At 46.2% G+C, this 19850-nt stretch overlaps 2 protein-coding genes across 2 annotated transcripts in view; both read left to right on the forward strand.

The window, feature by feature from the left end:
• Nucleotides 1-3823, forward strand: part of LOC127202348 (citramalyl-CoA lyase, mitochondrial-like) — a 120218-nt gene extending 116395 nt beyond the window's left edge. Inside the window, exon 2 of the mRNA XM_051161029.1 lies at nt 3469-3823. Within this exon, the coding sequence (XP_051016986.1) occupies nt 3469-3823 (355 nt within the window). The remainder of the gene's footprint in view (nt 1-3468) is intronic.
• Nucleotides 1-19850, forward strand: part of Pcca (propionyl-CoA carboxylase subunit alpha) — an 842751-nt gene that overhangs the window by 321553 nt on the left and 501348 nt on the right. The window lies entirely within an intron of this gene.

Raw genomic sequence — 19850 nt, forward strand, 5'->3', positions numbered from 1 at the left:
ACCTCTAAAAGAGGATCACTCAGCGGAGAGCGCTCACCACAAGGCTACCATAGGTTTTTGGTTGTTGTTTTCTGACTCACGCTTTGCATATCGATTAAGCACATTTACATGGTGACTGCAGAGAGGCCGTTACTCCAAGTGTGTAAGATAAAATAAGTTTCATCTTGTCACTTATTGTGTGACAAGCACCTACCAATGCTGAACACAACTCAAGGCCAGGACAGATTTGGAAGCAGGAACAGGAAGGAAGAGGCTCAGCAGTTCAGAGAGACCCGCATCCCCCTGTGGAGCAGGCCTTGCTGTGCCTGGGACCCACAGTGAAGCTTGAACCCTCTGCACAGTCCTTCTTTTTATTCCAAACATGGCCCTGTCCTCCCCCTCTGTTCCCAGCCTTGAAGCTTCCTGGCCTTTCACAGGCCATTCTGTCAGCCTCTCTCTCTGGGTAGGACACGGTGCATTGGCGGTGTTACCATGCAGAGCGTCCCTGCACCCCGGGGCCTTTGTGTGCAGCAGTAACCTAGGCATGGTGCCTGGTGATAAGGATCACCACAGGGCTGCCCTCTGCAGTGTCTCCAGGACCCTGTATCCTGATGTTTGCTTCTCTCGTCCCACTTTGTTAGACAGAACACTAGGTCGAAGTAAATCCAATACAAGTACATTTTATAGGCCAAAACCGGTCACATTTCAGCAACTTGAAGCCATTTGGCTTTGTTTTCTGCCACCTTTTACTGCCACCCTGAACTTTTGAAATGCTTTTATTAGTTTGTTTGCAGCCAATTATAAAAGAAATAAGAAAGAAGCGAGACAGTAATAACCCCCAAAATTTACACTTCAGAGCCACCCTAAATCACATTCCAAGGAACTTCTAGACATTTCTCATTGAATATTCCGCTACGTTAAGATACTGTTGAGCTTGTAATGTTACATCTTCCCTTTAGGACACAGATCAAGAGGCCAGGTAAAATGCGTTTCTGTGAGGAAGCCTGGTCCCCACAACTACATTAAGGTAGAAGGAGAGAACTGACTCCCAAAAGTTTTCCGTTGACCTCTCCATGTGTACACACACGTGCCCACCATAGTTACACAGACACACACAGACACACACATGCATGGATAAATAAGCAAATGACTTATAAGTAAGATATCAATTGAAACTTTCTTCATTTAACATTAAATATCTTGTTATTTTTCAGCTTCCTTGAAGTAAATTGACAAGACTGTATATTGAAGGTGTTTGCTATGATGTTCTGATATAAACGTACATTACGAAATTACTCATCCAGGGCTGGAGAGATGGCTCTGCTCTTCCAGAGGTCCTGAGTTCAATTCCCAGCAGCCAAGTGGTGGCTCACAAACCATGTATGAGATCTGTTTTTCTCTTTTGGCCAGTAGGTACACATGCAGGCAGATTGTTGTAAACATAATAAATAAATAAATCTTAAAAAAAAAAAAAAAAGAAAAAGAAAATTACTCATCAAATAACTGGCACATTACCTTTCACGGCTAATTCACATTTGATCCAAATAATTTAAAAAATCTAAAAAAAAATAAGGTGGGAGTACATTGCTAGTGTAATTTGCAGGGTTTATCCATCCGTTAGCCACAGGTTTGACTTTGCTAACAATTTCTCATTTTCCTTCTTTTACTTCCTTCTCCTCCACGGTCCTATTAAAAGTCACAATGCTACCCTAACTCTCAGAGGTGGACCTTGTGTGGGGTGTGGGGGGGGGGATAGAGGTCAACGTCTGGTGCCTTCTCAGGTCCCTTCTACTTTCTTTTTTGAGAGCTCTCACTTAGCCTGGAGCTCAGGATTTGGCTAGACAGGTGTCCCCGAGGGTCCTCCTGTCCCTGCGTCACCAATGCAGGGACTACGCACAGCTACACATCAGTTCAGAGCCTTGTAGGTTTAATCATTTTGGAACTCTGGAATCCAGTTTGTTGTTTTTGTTTCTGCTTGGGGTGTTTTTTGAACCAGGTCTCATTAAGTGCCCCAAGCTGGACTCAAGCTCTCCCTGCCTTGCCCCCCCCCCCCACTGCCTTGCCCTGCCCCCTTTAGTCTCTAGACCAGGCTGGCCTCCTTCGTAGCCATAGATGATCTAAGGCTGAGCCCCCTGCCCACCCCCTAAGTGGTGGGATTGCAGTTATAAACGGCCAAATCTCATTCACGCATTGTTGGCAACCAACCTAGGCTTTGTGCATGCTGTGTGATCACTCACCGAGCTACGTCTGTAACACGTGTCGACCTCCTGACTAGGGATTATAGACACGAGCTGCTGTGCTGAGTCCACCGAAGGCTTCTCGTGGACCGACTGGATGGCAAATGTAGTTACTTTGGGTCACTTTGAGTTTACTGTCCCCCATTTCTCAGTCATGTCTTAGCCGTGCCTACATTTGGAATGGTCTGCACGTTGCCTGGTGGGCACAGGGTAGAGCAAAGCAGGACTCTGTTCTTGAGATAGTAGGGATCTGCGTTCCGAGCACTGCGGGGAGCAAAGAGGCTGTGGCTGTTGCTACAAGGAACAGACAAAGACAAAGCAAAACCCAACTACAACAACACAAGCGCAGAGCATGCTGGTTCTTTTCACATTGTCATAATATGGAGCCGCCGTTGGGCGCTTTGACAGATGGATTTTACTGGCTCGTGCTTGTTCTTGTACACGGCCATGCTTGCCCATTTCTTAGTATGGCATCTTATTTTTTTGAGGTTGAAAACTGAGCATTTGAATCTCAACATGTAGTAAGTATGTGAATCTGACTCCCTACGGTTCTCCCTCGGTCTGAGACCAGTGTGGGTACCATAGTGATAAGCCAGGGGTACGTAAGAACACTCATCTCAAAAAATAGGTGGGTGTAGCGGCTTACGGTTTTAACCTCAGGACTTGGGAGGCAGAGGCAGGCTGATCTCTGTAAGTGTGAGACTAGCCTGGCCTCCGCAGTAATTTCAAGTAGAGCTAGAGCTACAAAGTGGGACCTTGTCTTTCAAACAAACTAATAAACAATGCTGGGTAGTGGTGGTGGCGGTGGCGGTGGCGGCGCAGGCCTTTAATCCCAGCACTCAGGAGGCAGAGGCAGGTGGATCGCTGTGAGTCTGAGGCCAGCCTGGTCTACAAAGTGAGTCCAGGACAGCCAAGGTTACACAGAGAACCCCTGTCTCAAAAAACCAAAAACAAACAAACAAAAACAAAAAACCAACCAACCAAACAAATGAGAATAAGGTGAGAGAAAAGGCTCAGCACTCAGAGCGCGAAGGACTTCGGCTCCAGGGAACCCCAAAGACCTCTTCTCCCCTCTTTAGGCACCTGTACTGCTTATGTGCACATATGTACCCCCCTCCACATACACATAATTTAAACATTTAAAAATATTTTTTAAAAACCAAAATGAATGACTGGACAAGTGAAGGGTTTGGTCACAAGTTTACAAATGCGGAATTCCATTCTGGGCTAACCTTAGTTCCTCCCCCTGCAGGAAGGCAGCCCTCGAGGCCAGTGTCTGCAGGCCTGGGTACAGCTCCTTGTCCGGTCACAAGTATGTTCCTCGGAGGGCAGTGCTGTACGTGCCTGGGGACGACGAAAAGAAAATACGCAAGATCCCGTCCTTGAAAGTCGACTGCGCGGCGCTGGACTGCGAGGATGGCGTGGCTGAGAATAAGAAGGTACCGACTGGCCTGGTTTCCCGATGGAGGGAGGCTGGGCTGCGTCCACTGCTCCTGAGCCCTCACTGCTCACTGTTGGCCGGTGTCAGCACTTTGTGTCGGTTCTCATGCTTGCTGTTATGTGCCTTCTCTGAAAGAAGGACGCGTCCCATCAAAAATATAACTTAAACCGTGATACTCAGTAGCTGTGACGTGACTGGTGTGTACGTAAATAAGGGAGGTGATCAATTTTGCTTTGTAGAAATGGCTTAGATGGTTCTAGAATCATGGCAAAAAATTTTCCATGCCAACTGAAATACAATGAAGGAAGTTTGTTCGTTCTTTCTTCTTCTTCTTCTTCTTCTTCTTCTTCTTCTTCTTCTTCTTCTTCTTCTTCTTCTTCTTCTTCCTCTTCTTCTTCTTCTTCTTCCTCCTCCTCTTCTTCCTCTTCCTCCTCCTCTTCTTCATTTATTTTTTGAGACTGTATAGTCTTATCTGTTCTGAAACTCACTCTGTAGACCAGGCTGGCCTCAAACTCAGAGATCCACCTGCCTCTGCCTCCCTAGTGCTGGGATTACAGGTGAGCACCACCACTGCTTGATTTAGGAATATTGTTCTTCTTCTTCTTCTTCTTTTTTTTTTTTAATTTTATTTTTTTTTAATATTTTATTAACTTATATTACATCTCAATTGTTAGTCCATCCCTTGTATCTTCCCATTCCTCTCTCCCTCCCACTTTCCCCTTACTCCCCTCCCCTATGACTGTGACTGAGGGGGACCTCCTCCCCCTGTATATGATCATAGAGTCTCTTCTTGGTAGCCTGCTATCCTTCCTCTGAGTGCCACCAGGCCTCCCCATCAGGGGACGTGGTCAAATATGGGGCACCAGAGTTTGTGTGAAAGTCAGACCCAACTCTCCACTCAACTGTGGAGACTGTCCTGTCCATTGGCTAGATCTGGGTAGGGGTTTGAAGCTTACTGCCCGTATTGTCCTTGGCTGGTGCCATAGTTTGAGCAGGACCCCTGAGCCCAGATCCACCCCTGATAATGTTCTTCTTGTAGGTTTCTAGGACCCTCTGGATCCTTCTATTTCCCCATTCTCCCATACTTCTCTCACCTAGAGTCCCAATAGGATGTCCTCCCCTCTGTCCCACTTTCCTGGTAGGTGAAGAAGGAATGTTCTTAATACTACTAGGTAACTGGGCTTGGTGGTGCACACCTTTAATCTCAGCACTTGGGAGGCAAGAGACAGGTGGCTCTCTGTGAGTTCAAGGCCATCCTGGTCTACAAAGAGAGTTTTAAAGGTTTAAATTTTTATTTGTTTGTTTGTTTACTTATTTACTGATTTGGTTTTTTTTTAAGGTTTATTTATTTATTTTATGTATACTAGCACTCTATCTGCATGTACAGCTGCAGGCCAGAAGAGAGTATCAGATCATATTATAGACAGTTGTGAGCCACCATGTGGATGCTGGGAATTGAATTCAGGGCCTCTGGAAGAGCAGACAGTGCTCTTAACCTCTGAGCCATCTCTCCAGCCCCAAGGGGGTTTGTTTTTTTTCTCTCTGTAACAAGCCCTGGCTATTTTGGACTTGCTTGGTAGACCAGGCTGGTCTCCAACTCACAGAGATCTGCCTGCCTCTGCCCCCCCCGCCCACCAAGTGCCAGAATTAAAGGTATTTTAATTTTTTATGTATGTTTGTTTTGTCTGTGCGCCATGTGCGTGCATTGCCCATAGAGACCAGAAGAGGGCATTGGATCCTCTGTACCTGGGGTTACTAGTGGTTGTGAACCACCATGTGGGTGATGGGAACAGAACCCAGGTCCTCTGGAAGAGAAACCAATGTTCTTGACTGCTGAGCCGTCTCTCCAGGCCCTGTTTTGATTAACTTTATTTATTTTGTGTCCTGTCTCCCTTCCCCTCCACCACCACCACCAACAACAACAGGGTCTCTCTGTGTAGGCCTGACTATCCTGGAACTCAGAGATCCACCTGCCTTAGCCTCCTTAGTGCTGGGATTAAAGGTGTGCGGGATGCACCGCCTGGTTTATTTTCAAGCCTTTAAGCAATGAACACACATTTGTTTGATAATTAGGTGAAATATGTAAATCTGTATGATAATAATTTATGTATGCATGCAAATGCTTTGGTTAAAAACATGCTTTCCCCAACCATTGTTTACCCATTGGGTCCCTAGGCCATCTGGATCCCTGCTGTCTGGGTAGCTGCTGGGCCCTAGGATCTGAAGGAGCTTGTCCGAACTGTACAGTTTTCCCGATTAATTACTTTCCTTGGAGATTCTCGCAAACAAATATTTGCCTTGATTAAAAAAAAAGTTAACTTCCCACATTTTCTTATGATAAAACCCAGACTTCCCAAACATTTAGAAAAAGATTAGAGGTAAGAGTCTTTGTTACACAATTGATAGAATTAATCTTTTTTCTCAGAGATTAAAAGTAAATAGAGTTTTTTTTTTTTAAAGAGACTATGGTGCCATTCCAGCATGCTCCTCCTAAGCTCATGTAATGTGCTTTAAGATTAGACACCAAGTTGTAATTCAGTCGTGCGTAACCTCAGGCAACTGGCCTTGCGTCTCTGCCTCACGTCCTTATCTGTGCTGTGGGGATGGCAATAGTGTCTTCTGTCAGGGATGGGGATTATTATGGGATAAGAGTTGATAAAGGGCCTGCAAGGAGCTTGACTTCCTACAGGCAGTGGGTCACATAAAGCCTGTAGCGATTGCCATCAGAGGGGGTTTATTTCAGTGCTGGTCCCATGGCGAGTCCACGCAAGCCTGGAGAAAGTTCTAATTATATTTCTTCCCAGGCCTTGAAGCTGCCCTCTGGGGGCACACCTGAGGATCTCTTCTGTCCCTCTCACGAAAATATGATTCCTTCCTGCTGTACGTCTTCCTGTTTGTGTATCTGCGTACTCAGCCATCCTTCCTTTTTTTTTTTTTTTTTTTTTTTAAGATTTATTTATTTGTTTTATGTATACAAGTGCTCTGTTTCATGCACACACCAGAAGACGGAATCAGCTTCCATTACAGATGTTTGTGAGGCGCCATGTGGTTGCTGGGAATCGGACTCAGGACCTTGTGAAGAGAAGCCAACGCTCTGAACCGCTGAGCCGTCTCAGCCATGCTTAATCCATGTATCCACAATTGAGCCTTTAGTTAGAAAGCCGAGGAGGTGAGCAGGCTACAGCTGCCATCTTGAATCATATGTTCTTGCAGTGAGTGAGTGTATGATTTTTTTGGCTAGGGGTGGGTGGGTGTTAAAACAGAATCTCACTATGTCCTGCCTGTCCTGGAAGTTATTGTGTAGACCAGGCTGGCCTCGAATTCACAGAGATCCACCTGTTTCTACCTCTGGAGTGTCGGGATTAAATGAGTGCACCATTGTGCCCAGTTGTATGCGTGTGCATGTGCGTGTGCGTGTGTGTGTGTGTGTGTGTGTGTGTGTGTGTGCGCGCGCGCCAGAGCTCAGCCTTGAGTGTCTCTCATCAGGTATGCTCTACCTTGTTTTTTGATAGTTTGTTGGCTAGTAGGTTAGGTCAGGCTGGCTGGCCACTGACTCTCAGGGACCTGCCTGTCCCCGCTTCCTCAGTGCTGGGATTGCAAACCTGCTGCTACCACACTTGGCGTTTGACAAGGGCCCTGGGGTTTCATGCCAGGTTCTCATTCTTGTGGGTGCCGGAGATACAACACGGGTGTGTAGGGAACCTCAGGGTTGGCTCCAGACACCCCAAGATCTAGGTCTCAGCACAAAGGAGATTTATTTGTCCCAGAGGGACAGAGGGCAGGGAATAAGGGACAAAAGCAGGCGGGAGAGGGAGAGAGAGAAGGGGAGAAAATGGGAAAGGGAGTGGGGAACGGGTGTTTGTTCCTGATGGATGACAAAGAACTGCCTCTGGATAGAGAGGAGATAGACGTGGCCATAGGAAAATGGCGGTTTTTAAAAGAAAAGCGGGAGCAACACATGGTGGCGCACACCTTTAAATCCCAGTGCTTGGGATGCAGAGGTGTTGCGCCCTCCTGCCGGCAGGAACGACGCAGACACCAGGATTCTTCTCAATCGCACTTTATTGGGAGCGCCCTTGAAGCTGAAGCGAAAGACCCCGAATGCCCGGGAGCGCATCACTTAAATAGCTCTGTGTATGTGTCGTCAATATCTCATAGGTCGTATCTGGATGCCTCATTAGCATGCTCCATTAGCATGCCCGTGGCTGAGAGGGCAGCTCCAGAATACTTCATTTGCATACCCCTGTTCGGGAGGGGCACGTTGGGAGAGCTTATGCCTGTGCACACGCGGGAGCAGTTGCCGCTGTCGCCATTACTGGGTGCAGGCGCGACTTACACAGAGGCAGGTGGATCTCTATGAGATCAAGGCCAGCCTGGCCTACAGAATGAGTCCAAGACAGCCAAGGCTACACAGAGAAACCTTGTCTCAAAAAATAAAACAAACAAACAAACAAACAAACAAACAAACCAACTTTCCTTTCTAGTTGTGATGCGGGCATGACCACCTACAGCCTGCAAAGGAGCCTCTGGCCAGGCCTGGGGTGGGCCACGCCTGACTTCCCGCTGTGACCAAGTGTACCTTCCTTCCTTAGTTGCTTATCAGGCTCTGTGTGTGTGTGTGTGTGTGTGTGTGTGTCCCTGGCTGTTCTGGACTCACTTTGTAGATCAAGATGGCCTTGAACTCACAGCAAATCCCCGCCTGCCTCTGCTGGGGTTAATGGTGTACACTACTACACTAGACTGTATCAGGCTATTTTATCACAGACACAGAAAAAAAAAAAATGAAAGAGGTTTTAATTTAATCTCATATATTGTGCCTCATAGTTAGCATCTCAAGGCATTTTTGGATTTTGGTTTCATCATCTAAGCGTTTGACAAGAGTGCCATGTTTGATATGTAACTGTTAAAGAGGTTGGAGCCAAGCGCTGTAGAAGTCGCCATTGAGAACGTGTTTTAGTTTATTTAACAAACATTTAAACAGTGCCGACAAAATACCAGACACTGTCAACTGCGCAACAACTCAAACAGGCACTACGATTACATTCCTTCTGCAAGTAGGGAAACTGAGGCATCCCGAGGTCTTGGTTGTTACTTACTCATGAAGCAGCTATTAGATTCTCATGGGATCCCCTTTCAGAACGAAGGTGCATTCCTGTGGACCCAAATAAACACCCAGGTTTACCCTGTACTCCTTTGTCACCCCAAAACCAAAGTCCAGTAGATAAGACTTGGAGTTTGCGTCTGGTTTTGTTTATTAAATAGTTCAGGGATCAACTATCCAGTTTCATGCATGCAGGGCAAGTGTTAGGCCAGCTGTTTTGTTTTTCCTCCCTCCCTCCCTCTCTCTTTCTCTCCCTCTCTCCTTCCCTCCCTCCCTCCCTCTCTCCTTTACTCCTTCCCTCTCTTCCTCTCTCCCTCCCTCCCGTTCCTGTTCAGGCCACCACACCTGGTAACTTCAGTTCATCTGAAATATCCAAATAAGTGTGAAATCTATTGTATGCGTCATTCTCTTTTCTTTCTTGAAATTATCTCTCCTTGTTTTTGAGACAGGGTAGCCCGGTATAGTCCTGCCTGTCCTAGAACTCTCTTTGTAGACCAGGTTGGCCTCGAACTCACAGAGATCCACCTGCCTCTGCCTCTGCCTCCCCTCCCGAGTCCTGGGATTAAAGCCGTGTGCCACCACTCCCCAGAGATACATCATTTTATATCTCATTTATTTTTATTTTTATTTACTTTTTTCTAACTGACTCTATTTTACTTGTCTGGTTCTCCACGGAGTGTCCCTACCATGAAAACAATAGGAGTGTTCACAGAAAAGCTCTAAGTGTATAACCCTTCCAGCAGACTGTAACCCTGCCCTGCTAATCCAATTTGTGTGCAAGTAGCTCCTTTCTTCCTGTCAGTAATAGTTCTAGCAGCTCAAAATCACTCACCTTCTCAAGTGTGGGTGGTAGAAACACTCTCCCCATTGTCTCAAGGCATAAGGAGGTACAGGACCATCTAAGCCGCTGCCTGACAGACCACAGTACAAACGTGCCAATGAGCAGAGCCCTGGGGAGTCATCGTGACACTGGGTGAGGCTGAAACATCATGGAGGATTGAGGTCCTGACACCAGGCCCTACTATTTCCCTAAGTAGCAATTTAAGCAGTTATTAAATTTAAATTTAGTGTTTTCTTTAATTATTTAAGTTTAAGAAAATTTTAAACCCGGCATTTTGACGAACAAGAAAAATGTAGTTTCATGACTTCCACCATGGAGAGCCACTGTCTAATGGTGATAATAGTCAAAGATCCAAAAATTCAGGTCTATAGAATTTTTTTTCCTTCATTTGATTCTAAGTGAGTTTTTCTTTTCTTTTCTTTTCCTTCCTTCTTTCTTTGAAAAGAAACTTTTAGATTTATTTACTTATGTGTGTGAGTGTTTGCTTGCAGGTATAGGGCCCATGGAGGTTGGAAGAGGGTGTCAGATCTTCCAGAACTGGAGTTGTGGATGGTTGTGAGCCACCACCGTGTACGTTTGTTTTTTGCTAATTAGCTGATTCTGTATTTTACCTGCCTGGCTTTCTGTGCAGTGTTCTTATCATGAAAACAATGTGCATTTCCACAGAGCCACTTGCAAGTGTATAAAACCTGGGAGCTGAGCCGGGTTTGCCACGAAGAGTGAGTGTTCTAACCCACTGAACCATCTCCGTAGCTCATTTTTCCACAGCCTTATGCATCCTGGGTTGACCTTGAACTTGGCTGTGTAGCTTAGGATGACCTTCCTCCCTTCCCAGTGCTCCATTAAAGGTGGGGCCCCAGCCCGACCTGCTTTTGTGGTTACCACAGACTTCATCCTTGAGCAATTCTCGGAAGAGGAAGAAAAGGCCAGGGCCATTTAGGGAAATAGGATTGTGCAGTTGGGGGCAGAGGAAGCAGGTGTCCTGGGTGAGCTTCCCTCTAGAGGGCTTCCTGGAGGGAAGGTGGCCAGGGGTCAGTGTAGCACCTTGGGAAAGCCAAGGCTCTAGAACATGCCTCTCCAGGGTGCCTGCTTTAACTGGTGGAGGACCCACAGCTGCCTGAACTGGCTTATGGCCGCTGGTCTCCCCAGCTCCCCCCTCCCCCTGTGAAAAGCAACTGTGGTGACACCGTCAAAGATTTGATACTTGTACCTTCTAATCAGCTGTTGGGACTCCAGCAGTTCTCAAAAACCACCATGATACCAGGCTATTGTTTCACTGTTTTGTTGTGTCTCTGTCTTGGATAACAGGACACCCCGGAGGCCTAAAGCTTGTTGGACAGTGAGGTGGGGCAACACCGTGCATCTGTGTTCCCATACTGAGCTGTCCCACCTGTCCTCTTTTCCAAATAGAAATTCCCTCAACAGTTTCTCTAATACCTAACATGACACAGGGTCACCCCATCTGCCCATGTGAGTTGCCTGTCATGACCTAGCTCCCACATGTCAACCAACGTCACTCACAGGCTTGCCACTGCCGTGATGGCTGATAATAATTGTCATATGGACAGACAGAGTCACCTGGGAGAGACACACTTCTGGTCATGTTAGTGAGCAAGTTTTTTGAATGGGTGAATGAAGGTGAGGAAACCCACCTTAAATATCAGCAATGCCATTATAGGGCGAGGGTCCTGAACTGAGCATCGATTTCTCTCTCTGCTGCATCCTCATTGGACGTTGTGCGACCGTTCGCCCCAAGCCCTTACCACCGTGACTCCCCTGCCGCGATGTGTACACCTTCGAACTATGAATAAGCACACGCATCCTCAAGTTGGCTTTATCAAGTGTGCTAGTTACTTCTCTGCTGTGAGAAAACACCACGACCAAGGCAGCCTTTAGAAGGCAGCGTTTATTTGTCCTCATGGTTTGGAGCTTCATGCCAGGGAAGACGCACTGTCAGCTGACAGCAGGTGTGGTAGCAGGAGACTCATGTCCTGAGCCACAAGCACAAAGTAGAAAGAGCAAACTAGAACCGGCCCCCATCTTTCAAACTCTCAAAGCCCCAAGAGAGGGGTCTGCTTCCTTCAGCAAGACGCACCTTATAACATCCCCAAACAGCCACCCACCAGGGACCAAGGTCATTGGCCTATCGAGCTGTGAGTTCTAGAATCATTCTGTGCTCAAATACATGAACCTGTGGGGGGAAATTTTCATTCAAACCAGCACATCGAGTGTTTTCTCATATGAGTAAGCGATCTAATACACTTACTCTCTGATAGATGCAGGTCTGCTTTTTGGATCCGCGTTTTATTTCTCTTTTCCTTCTGTAGTTCTGAGGATGAGCCTACAGCCTCCTCGTGCTAGGCAAGTGTGCTACTATTGAGCCATTAGCCCAGCCAACACACACCTTCTTAAGATTTTATTTATTTATTTAGAGGCAGGGTCTCACTAGGTAGCTCTGGCTGTCCTAGAACTCACTATGTGTGTACCAGGCTGGCCTTGAACTTGAGATCTGCCTGCCTTTGCCTCCCAAGTGCTGGGATTAAAGGTGTATAATATGCCTGGAACACATATACCGCTTTAAACCGGTCAGTTCTTGGGCCGGAGAGATGCTCAGTGGTTAAGGACACTGGTTGTTCTTGCAGAGGACGCAGTCTCAGCCTCTGCCATCCGCGGGCTCGCTCAAGGCTACCTGTAACTCCAGTCTCAGCCCCCACCATCCACGGGCTCGCTCAAGGCTACCTGTAACTCCAATTTCCGGACACCATCCCCACAGGCTCCTGAATGTTCAAGACACACATAGACTCATATGCACAAAAATGAATAAAGTTTTAAAATAAAAGTTAATTTAAATTTATTTTTTAAATTTAATTTTAAATTTATGTGCATTGGTGTGAGGGTGTCAGAGCTGTCATGTGGGTAGTGGGAATTGAACCCAGGTCCTTTGGAAGAGCAGGCAGTACTTTTAACCACTGAGCCATCTCTCCAGCCCCTAAAAGTTAATTTTAAATAAAAGTTAATTCCAGAGTTCCTCTACAATGCTTTTCATGGCCCGACAGATGGAAGACCCTTCCCCATCCTAAACGTATGTACTCGCTGTCTCTCCTTCTCTTGTGCAACACACTCATACATATTCTCACACTCATGCACACTAAAACACTTTCACACACATATACCACAATACAACTCTCACACACACACACACTCTCACACACACACACACACATACACACACTTCATACACAGATCCACTTAGCTAGATTTTAGAATCTTGAGCATTACTGGTTTTGTTGGAATAAACGAGAGTGGGAAAACAGGAGGATTTGCAGTGCATGTGATTAAATGCTCACAGGAGCCAGCTCCTCTTCAATAGGGCTGTGGATTGGGATGGGAAGGGCTACGCCCAGGTGACTTGCCTTTATTTAAAGAGCTTGGAAGATTTCTTCAATAGCAATCGGGGCATCTGGGAGTCTTTTCAGAGCAGTATGGAAAGCTGAACCGTGCTTAGGAACCCCGCAAGGTCTTTTCGATCCTTAAAGGTTCTGAAATAAAAACCTGTGCAAGGTTTTATGCAAGCAGTAAAGTGTTTCCAGTCGTTTAATAATCCCCTCATACCCTTACATAACCTTACCCCTGAGGAATAATTGTGAAAAAAAGAGAAAAAACAACACCAAACAACCTTCCTCCTGCTCCTCACTGTTTTGTTCCTCAGACCTGGCCTCCTCTTAGTGGAAAGCCACCGCACTTGGAGGCTTCTATCTAATGAGCTCCACAAAGTCTCTTCACAAAGAGATGAAACTTTTAAATTGTCAGTTATTTCTTCCCCTGCAATTCCTAGGAATCCAATCAAGACTGGTGATGACCCACAATGTGACAGCTCTGGCTTCAGAAAGACCAGGCCAGCCAATGAGTTTCAGCTTAACATTTAGGCTAAAAGGGGTTGGCAACACGGCTCAGTCTGCAAGATGAGTTTTAAAGTAAGCAGACTGAGTTCCACCCCGGGTCACACAGGCAAGGCCAGCAGGAGGAGCAGGTGCAGGAGCAATGGCTGCAAACAGGCTTCCGTCCCTGTGCTGGGGCCTCGGAGACAGGAGGATGCCTGGGCTTGCTGGCCAGCCCTTGAGCCAATGCGCTCTAGAGCAGGGATTCTCCACCTTCCTAGAGCTGTGTAAAATTATTTTTGTTGCTACTTTACAGTGGTAAATTTGCTACTGTGATGAATTATAATGCAAATTACCTGCATTTTCTGATGGCCTTAGATGACCTTTGTGACAGGGTTGTTCAGCCCCATGCCTCCCCCACAAGGGGTCACAGCCCACAGGTTGGGAACCGTTGCGTTAGAGTGAGAACTCATCTTAAAACCTAAGGCAGAAGGAGACTGAGAAAGACACCCAGTGTCAACCTTCATGTGTGTGTACGCACACACAGATATACTCTCTCACACTCACTCACTCACATACTCTCACCCACACTATATTAATTGAAGCTTTTCCTTTAAAATTTTTTTTTAAAACCATAAGACAAGGACACAATTTTCACAGAATAGCCCCAAGATATTTGTTTAATTTATTTTAAATTTTATTTAATAAATTTATTTTCATATGTGTAGGTCTTTTGCCTGTGCTTATGTCTGTGCATCAGCTGTGTTCCTGGTACCCACTCAGGCCAGAAGAGAGTGTTTAGATTTGGAGTTACATGAGGTTGTAAGCTGCCGTGTTCATGCTGGGAACCAAATCTGACGCCTCTGGAAGAGCAGTAAATAACACTTAGCTGACGAAACATCTCTCCGGTCCCGTGGTTTGATTCTTATTCTACTACTGTACAGAATAGGATGAGGAAGACGGTTTCTTTGGTAAAAGAAAAGTTGATAATTAATCCGAAGGAAGCATTTATACTGAAGATTGGCCCTGCCCTCTCTGTCAAATACGTTTTTCTTTTTCTACGTGCAATCATGTGATGTGATTGTGCTTGGCTTTAGTGATCTGAACTTAACTTCTAGAAGTTGGTAACCGGTCTCTAGACTCCCATCCTCTTTTGGTTAAAGAAAGCGATATATTCTTGGATGAATTATTAATTAGCTACAAAGTGCCTTCCAGAATGACTTCTCTGGGCATACATTTGAAGAGATCAGGACTTTTAAGGAAAAGGGTGAGCCAGAGAGCTGACTTGTATGAGAATAGGCTTCTTAAAGACAGCTCAGATTTCTCCATCAATAATTTATTGGAGTCACCCAATACATGGTAGAAGTCGTGGTGGCACACACCTTTAATCCCAACACTTGGGAAGGAGAGGCTGGTGGATCTCTTTAAATTCAAGGCCAACATGGTATACAGAGCAAGTCCCAGGATGGCCAACGCTACACAAAGAGAAACCTTGTCAACTCCCCTCTCCCACTGTCCCCCAAGAAATAGACTTCTCAGTAATCATTTCATCCTCCTGGTCTACTCCCCTTGGCTGTGATGGGAGCCTGCAGGAGTCAAGGGCACCTCTTTTCTGGACTGGTGTGTGGCTAGACACATTAGGGGCAATAAAGAAATAAGGAAAATCTTTCCCACTTAGTGCAAAGGGAAGTTGAGATAGACGTGAAAGACCCAGACTTGGAGTCAGTTTGTGTGTCTTAGGGGTCAGTCATCTGTCTTCAAGTTTGAGAGTCAAGAGGGTCCAAACACTACCATATCCCACTTCTAGGCTCAGCAGGAGGATGGTCCCTTTGCCCACGTGGCAGCTGAAGGCAGTTTCCCCCATCAGTCTTTGGAGCTCGGGAGCTGACCGTGGTGCTGACAGTCGCCTGAGGATGACACCAGAATTAGTGAGTTCATTTGTTGGCTAACACTGTTTCTAAATATCGTGAATGGACGCTTCGCCTCAGTCTCCTACAGCTCTCGTTCTCAGTGACAGGCGAAGGAGAATACAGAGAGGCTAACAAGTTTGTTCAAGGTATCACAGCTAATGAGTCTCCAGGCAGGCCTCAATCCAAACACCACATTTGATCAAAACAAGGCCATTTGGAATTTTCACTTAGTCAACATGCCTTAATAGAGTTAGCCAGCATTTCCCATCTCAAACAGCCAGGGTGGTTGCTGTGGACCGCGTAGAATTGAACACAGGTTGGTCAGGGCTGAGGGTATGGATCCGTTGGTTCACTGCTTTTTTAAAAAGCATACTCGAAGCTCTGCATTTGATTCCCAGCATTGCATGAAGCCAGACAGGGTGCTTAGGAATGTCATGTCAGCCTTGGGCATGTTACCCTGAAGACTACATTGTGCTAAATGAAACCCTGTCAAAAAAGAAAAAAAAAAAAGAAAAGAAAAGAAAAAAAGGTTGGGTAAGCTAGTATCGAACAGCTCCATGAAACGATAGAACGGCTTATCCAGTGTCTGCTTGCCTCCCAGACTCTTGGCTTTGTACAGAGAATTCCACTGTGCCCTCACAACTTACCAGAGTGCCTCATGCTTAGCAGTTACACAGCAGTTATCTGATGAGTGAGTAAATTCTAGGTGAGCAATGTATTGTCATTATTACTCATGTATGGGTTGACTCGGCACTAACAGAAGCATCGTCTTGTGAAGATCATGGCCCTGGGCATATTGCACATTTTCCTGCCAACTTAGCAGTTTTCATGTGTTCAAAAATGCACATTGTTTGGTTTGTGAGACAGAGTCTCTCATTGTGTGACCCTGGGATTCACTTTGTAGACCTGGCTGGCCTTGAACCCACAGAGATCCTTCTGTCTCTGAGTGCTGGGGCTAAAGGAACAACGCCACGTTGGACATATCTTCATTTCAAATGCATCTATAAAGACCAAGTGAAAGAGAGCTAAGCAGCGGTTTGGACTGTCCGAAGGCCTGAGCATGTGGAGACTTGTTTATTCTGGCTTAAGCTTACGATCTTGTGCGGATTTTAGATTTGGGCAGATATACTCTGCCTACGTTAGAATAACAGACATTCTGGTAACAGAGCATGCAGTAGCCATTAGACCATATTCCAATAAAATCTCTCACTTCAGACTCTTTGTTGTCTGATTCCAGCCAAACCGAGTTGGTAAAAGAGTCCCATCTGCCTGCCATCTTAACTCACGTCCAGTGCTTGAGTGGGTCTTCAAGCAACACAGCTTCACAGCTGAGCCCCTGGAGGCCCAGACCTATTTTGACAGCTCTCCTTAGCCCGTGCATCACCAAGCTCGTCGCCAATATGTCTCACATGGTTTCATGGACATGTGTAGCACGCCTGTGCGCCTTGCAAACACCCATGCATTAGTCCAATAATAATTGGGTTTCTGTACAACTGGATCCCAGCACTATCACGCTGCCAGCGTTTCCTTTTGGCCACCAGGACCAGGCAGGAAAATTATAGTCTAACTGTCTTCCTGTTTATTGATAAACAAAGTGGCCAGCCCAGCTACGGAGCCTGATTAGCAGTTTGCACCCTCTCTGAAAGGGTAAACAGAGCCCTACTGTTTTCCGTGTTTGACTGCAATTTGCATCTTTAAAGAGGCTGGAGTGCCCTGAGATCCACGCTCAGCTTCCCAGGGCTAGGGCCTCTTTGGCATGTTGCACCCCAGCCTCCTTGTGTTACCCTCCTTCATCTTGAGTGGGCATTGGCCCGAGATTTCCCTTTTCCCATCTGTCTTGTCGTGGACTTCCCTGTAGTCACCTGTCTAAAGGGGAGTGGGAGGGGAGGGAGGGGAAGGGAGGGGAAGGGGGATGGAGAGGAAATGCGCGTATGTTTCATTGAGCCTAAACTTGACTTTCCTGTGAGGCCTTTTCATGCCCACTGCATTTTAAAAAGGGGCTAACAGACAAAAGGGGACCTGTTAATCCCTGTCTTCGCCCCCCAGGTCCACCCATGCCCCTCCATCCCCTTTTTGCAAAGCAAAACATGGTGTCAGCCTTCTGCCTGAGTTTGCTGCTGTTTATTCTGAAATGTATTCTAAGCTAATTAGGTTCTTAAACTAAATGCTAACAGACCAAATAGCTGACTTCCTCTATAATTATTTTCAAATGAGAGAAATGAAGATCACTTTAACTTGAATTTGCATAACGTAGAAGGTCGAATAAATATAGGTAAACATGCATTAATCTGTTTAAACAAACTTTCTCCATAATCCTTCCCGCATGTAAACAACATTTGTTCTGCCTTAGAGACATTGCATGATTGGACTCGTGAGACCCAGTTAGCCCACTAAACAGTTTCCTTTTATAACTTCAAAAGAAATGTTATGTATTTATTGGAGGCTGTAGGGTGTTAAGTGTAGTTAGATGTAAATTGTACCTCAGCTATTTCCCCAATGCCAATGGGGATTAAATTAGATTTTATAGCGGCTGTAGAAATCTATTTGGTAGTTAACACGTGGGATTTTTAAATCCTGGAAAATGTAATCCTATTATAAAACAGGCAGCTGAATTAACATTACCCAGGAAGAGACTCTTCATGGATTAGCAGGTTTTTTAAAAATAATAACAAAGAAAATCATCAATTCTATGGGGGATATTACATGCTTCTCAATGCTAAGAACACTGATTTGGAGACAGGGAGGGGGGAGAAATGGCTGAGCATGCCTTGGCTCAGAGACCAAGTGCTCTTTTGGTGGGGAAGGGCAATGGAGGCTAGAAAGTGAACTGTAAACTCGGCCTTGTCTGTTACCTGGGCCTGCACCGCTGTTGGGAGCATCTGTGCCCTGCCTAGGGGAGCAGAATTGTTGTTGTCAGTTACCCACTACCACTGCGTTCCAGAGATGATCAGCCTGAGCGACGCGGTCTCTAGGAACCAGTGTCTCGAACAGAAATACATACAGATTGCAGGGGGAGCTAGTATCGCATGTTCACTGAGCAGCCCGGGGAATCAGAATTTTAGAAAGAGAAAGGTCCGTGATGTTAATGTAATTTTTAAACTTTGATTCCACCTTTACTTTTTTTCTTCTTTTTCTTAAAAATATTGATTGGTGTCAGGTGTGGTGGTGCCCGCCTTTAATCCCAGCACTTGGGGAGGCAGAGGCAGGCGAATCTCTGTGAGTTCGAGGCCAGCCTGGTCTACAAGGTGAGTCTAGGATAGAGAAACCCTGACTCGAAAAAGAAAAAGAAAACAAAGCAAAACAAAAATATTGATTGGTGGACGGAAGTGGGGGACATGGGTGCGTGGCATGGTGCGCTCACGTAGGTCAGAAAACAACTTGCAGCCCTTGGTTCTCTCTTTCCACCGTGCGGGGCATATGTGACAGCAAGGGCCTTGCCAGCCTCACCACCCCCGAGTTTTGTTTTAAATACTACTGCATGAAGGTGGGACTCCTCACCCAAATATGTGTGTGACAACATAGAAACGTACAGACTACGAACATACGGATGCCTGCTGGTGTACGGGTGGCCTTTCATCTTCAAAGAGGACCTGCCTTAAGTCCTTAAGTGTTTGGCTTCCACGTGCTGGCGAGGGTTATTATTAGAACGTACAGAACTTGCCAGTTTTCGTTTGCCTGGGTATCATCTTGGCGGATAATCACACAGGCATCAATCACCGGCGTTATCACTGTGCTAGATAATTGTACGGGCATCAATCACCCGTGAATCTGGAGTGTCAGCCCCTCCAGAGAGGAAGGTAATTGCTTCGGAAACAGTGAAGGGTGTGTCCTGGTAATAGATAGTCACACAGGGTCAGTCGCGCAGGCAGTGAGGTAGGTAACTTTGCACAGCCTGCACAAGGTCTGCCGTGGCAGTTGCATCGATGCCCCCCGGTTTTCTGGTGCAGGTTCACATGTGTTTGCTTATGTGGGAGAAGCAGGCAAGGCGTGCCACCCATGGCAAGGCCTTCCTCAGCAGACTGCTGGAAGCACCCGGGTGAGAGCCTTTGGTTTTTGGGCATTGGCTTCTGCTAAAACACTCCTGGAAAGAACAGGAATGGGCACAGAAGTTTGATCTCTGTGTTAAGGTTTCATTGCTGCGACGAAACACCGCGACTACAGCAACTGTTTTCACAAAGGAAAACATTTCACTGGGGCTAGTTTACAGTTCACAGGCTTAGTCCCTTATTGTCATGGCGGGAAAGATGGTGGCTTGCCGGTAGACATGGTGCTGGAGAGGGCTGAGAGTTCTACCTCAGGATCAGCAGGCAGCAGGAAGAGAGAGAGAAACACTGGGCCTGGCTTGATACACTTCTTTCAGCAAGACCACACCTTCAATGATGCCGCTCCCTATGGGCTATGGGAGCCATTTTCACTCAAATTACCACAATTCCTTAGCTTTAAAAAAATTTTTTTTTTATTCA

Source organism: Acomys russatus, chromosome 18 (genome assembly GCF_903995435.1).
Source record: "Acomys russatus chromosome 18, mAcoRus1.1, whole genome shotgun sequence".
In the NCBI taxonomy this organism is placed as follows: domain Eukaryota; kingdom Metazoa; phylum Chordata; class Mammalia; order Rodentia; family Muridae; genus Acomys; species Acomys russatus.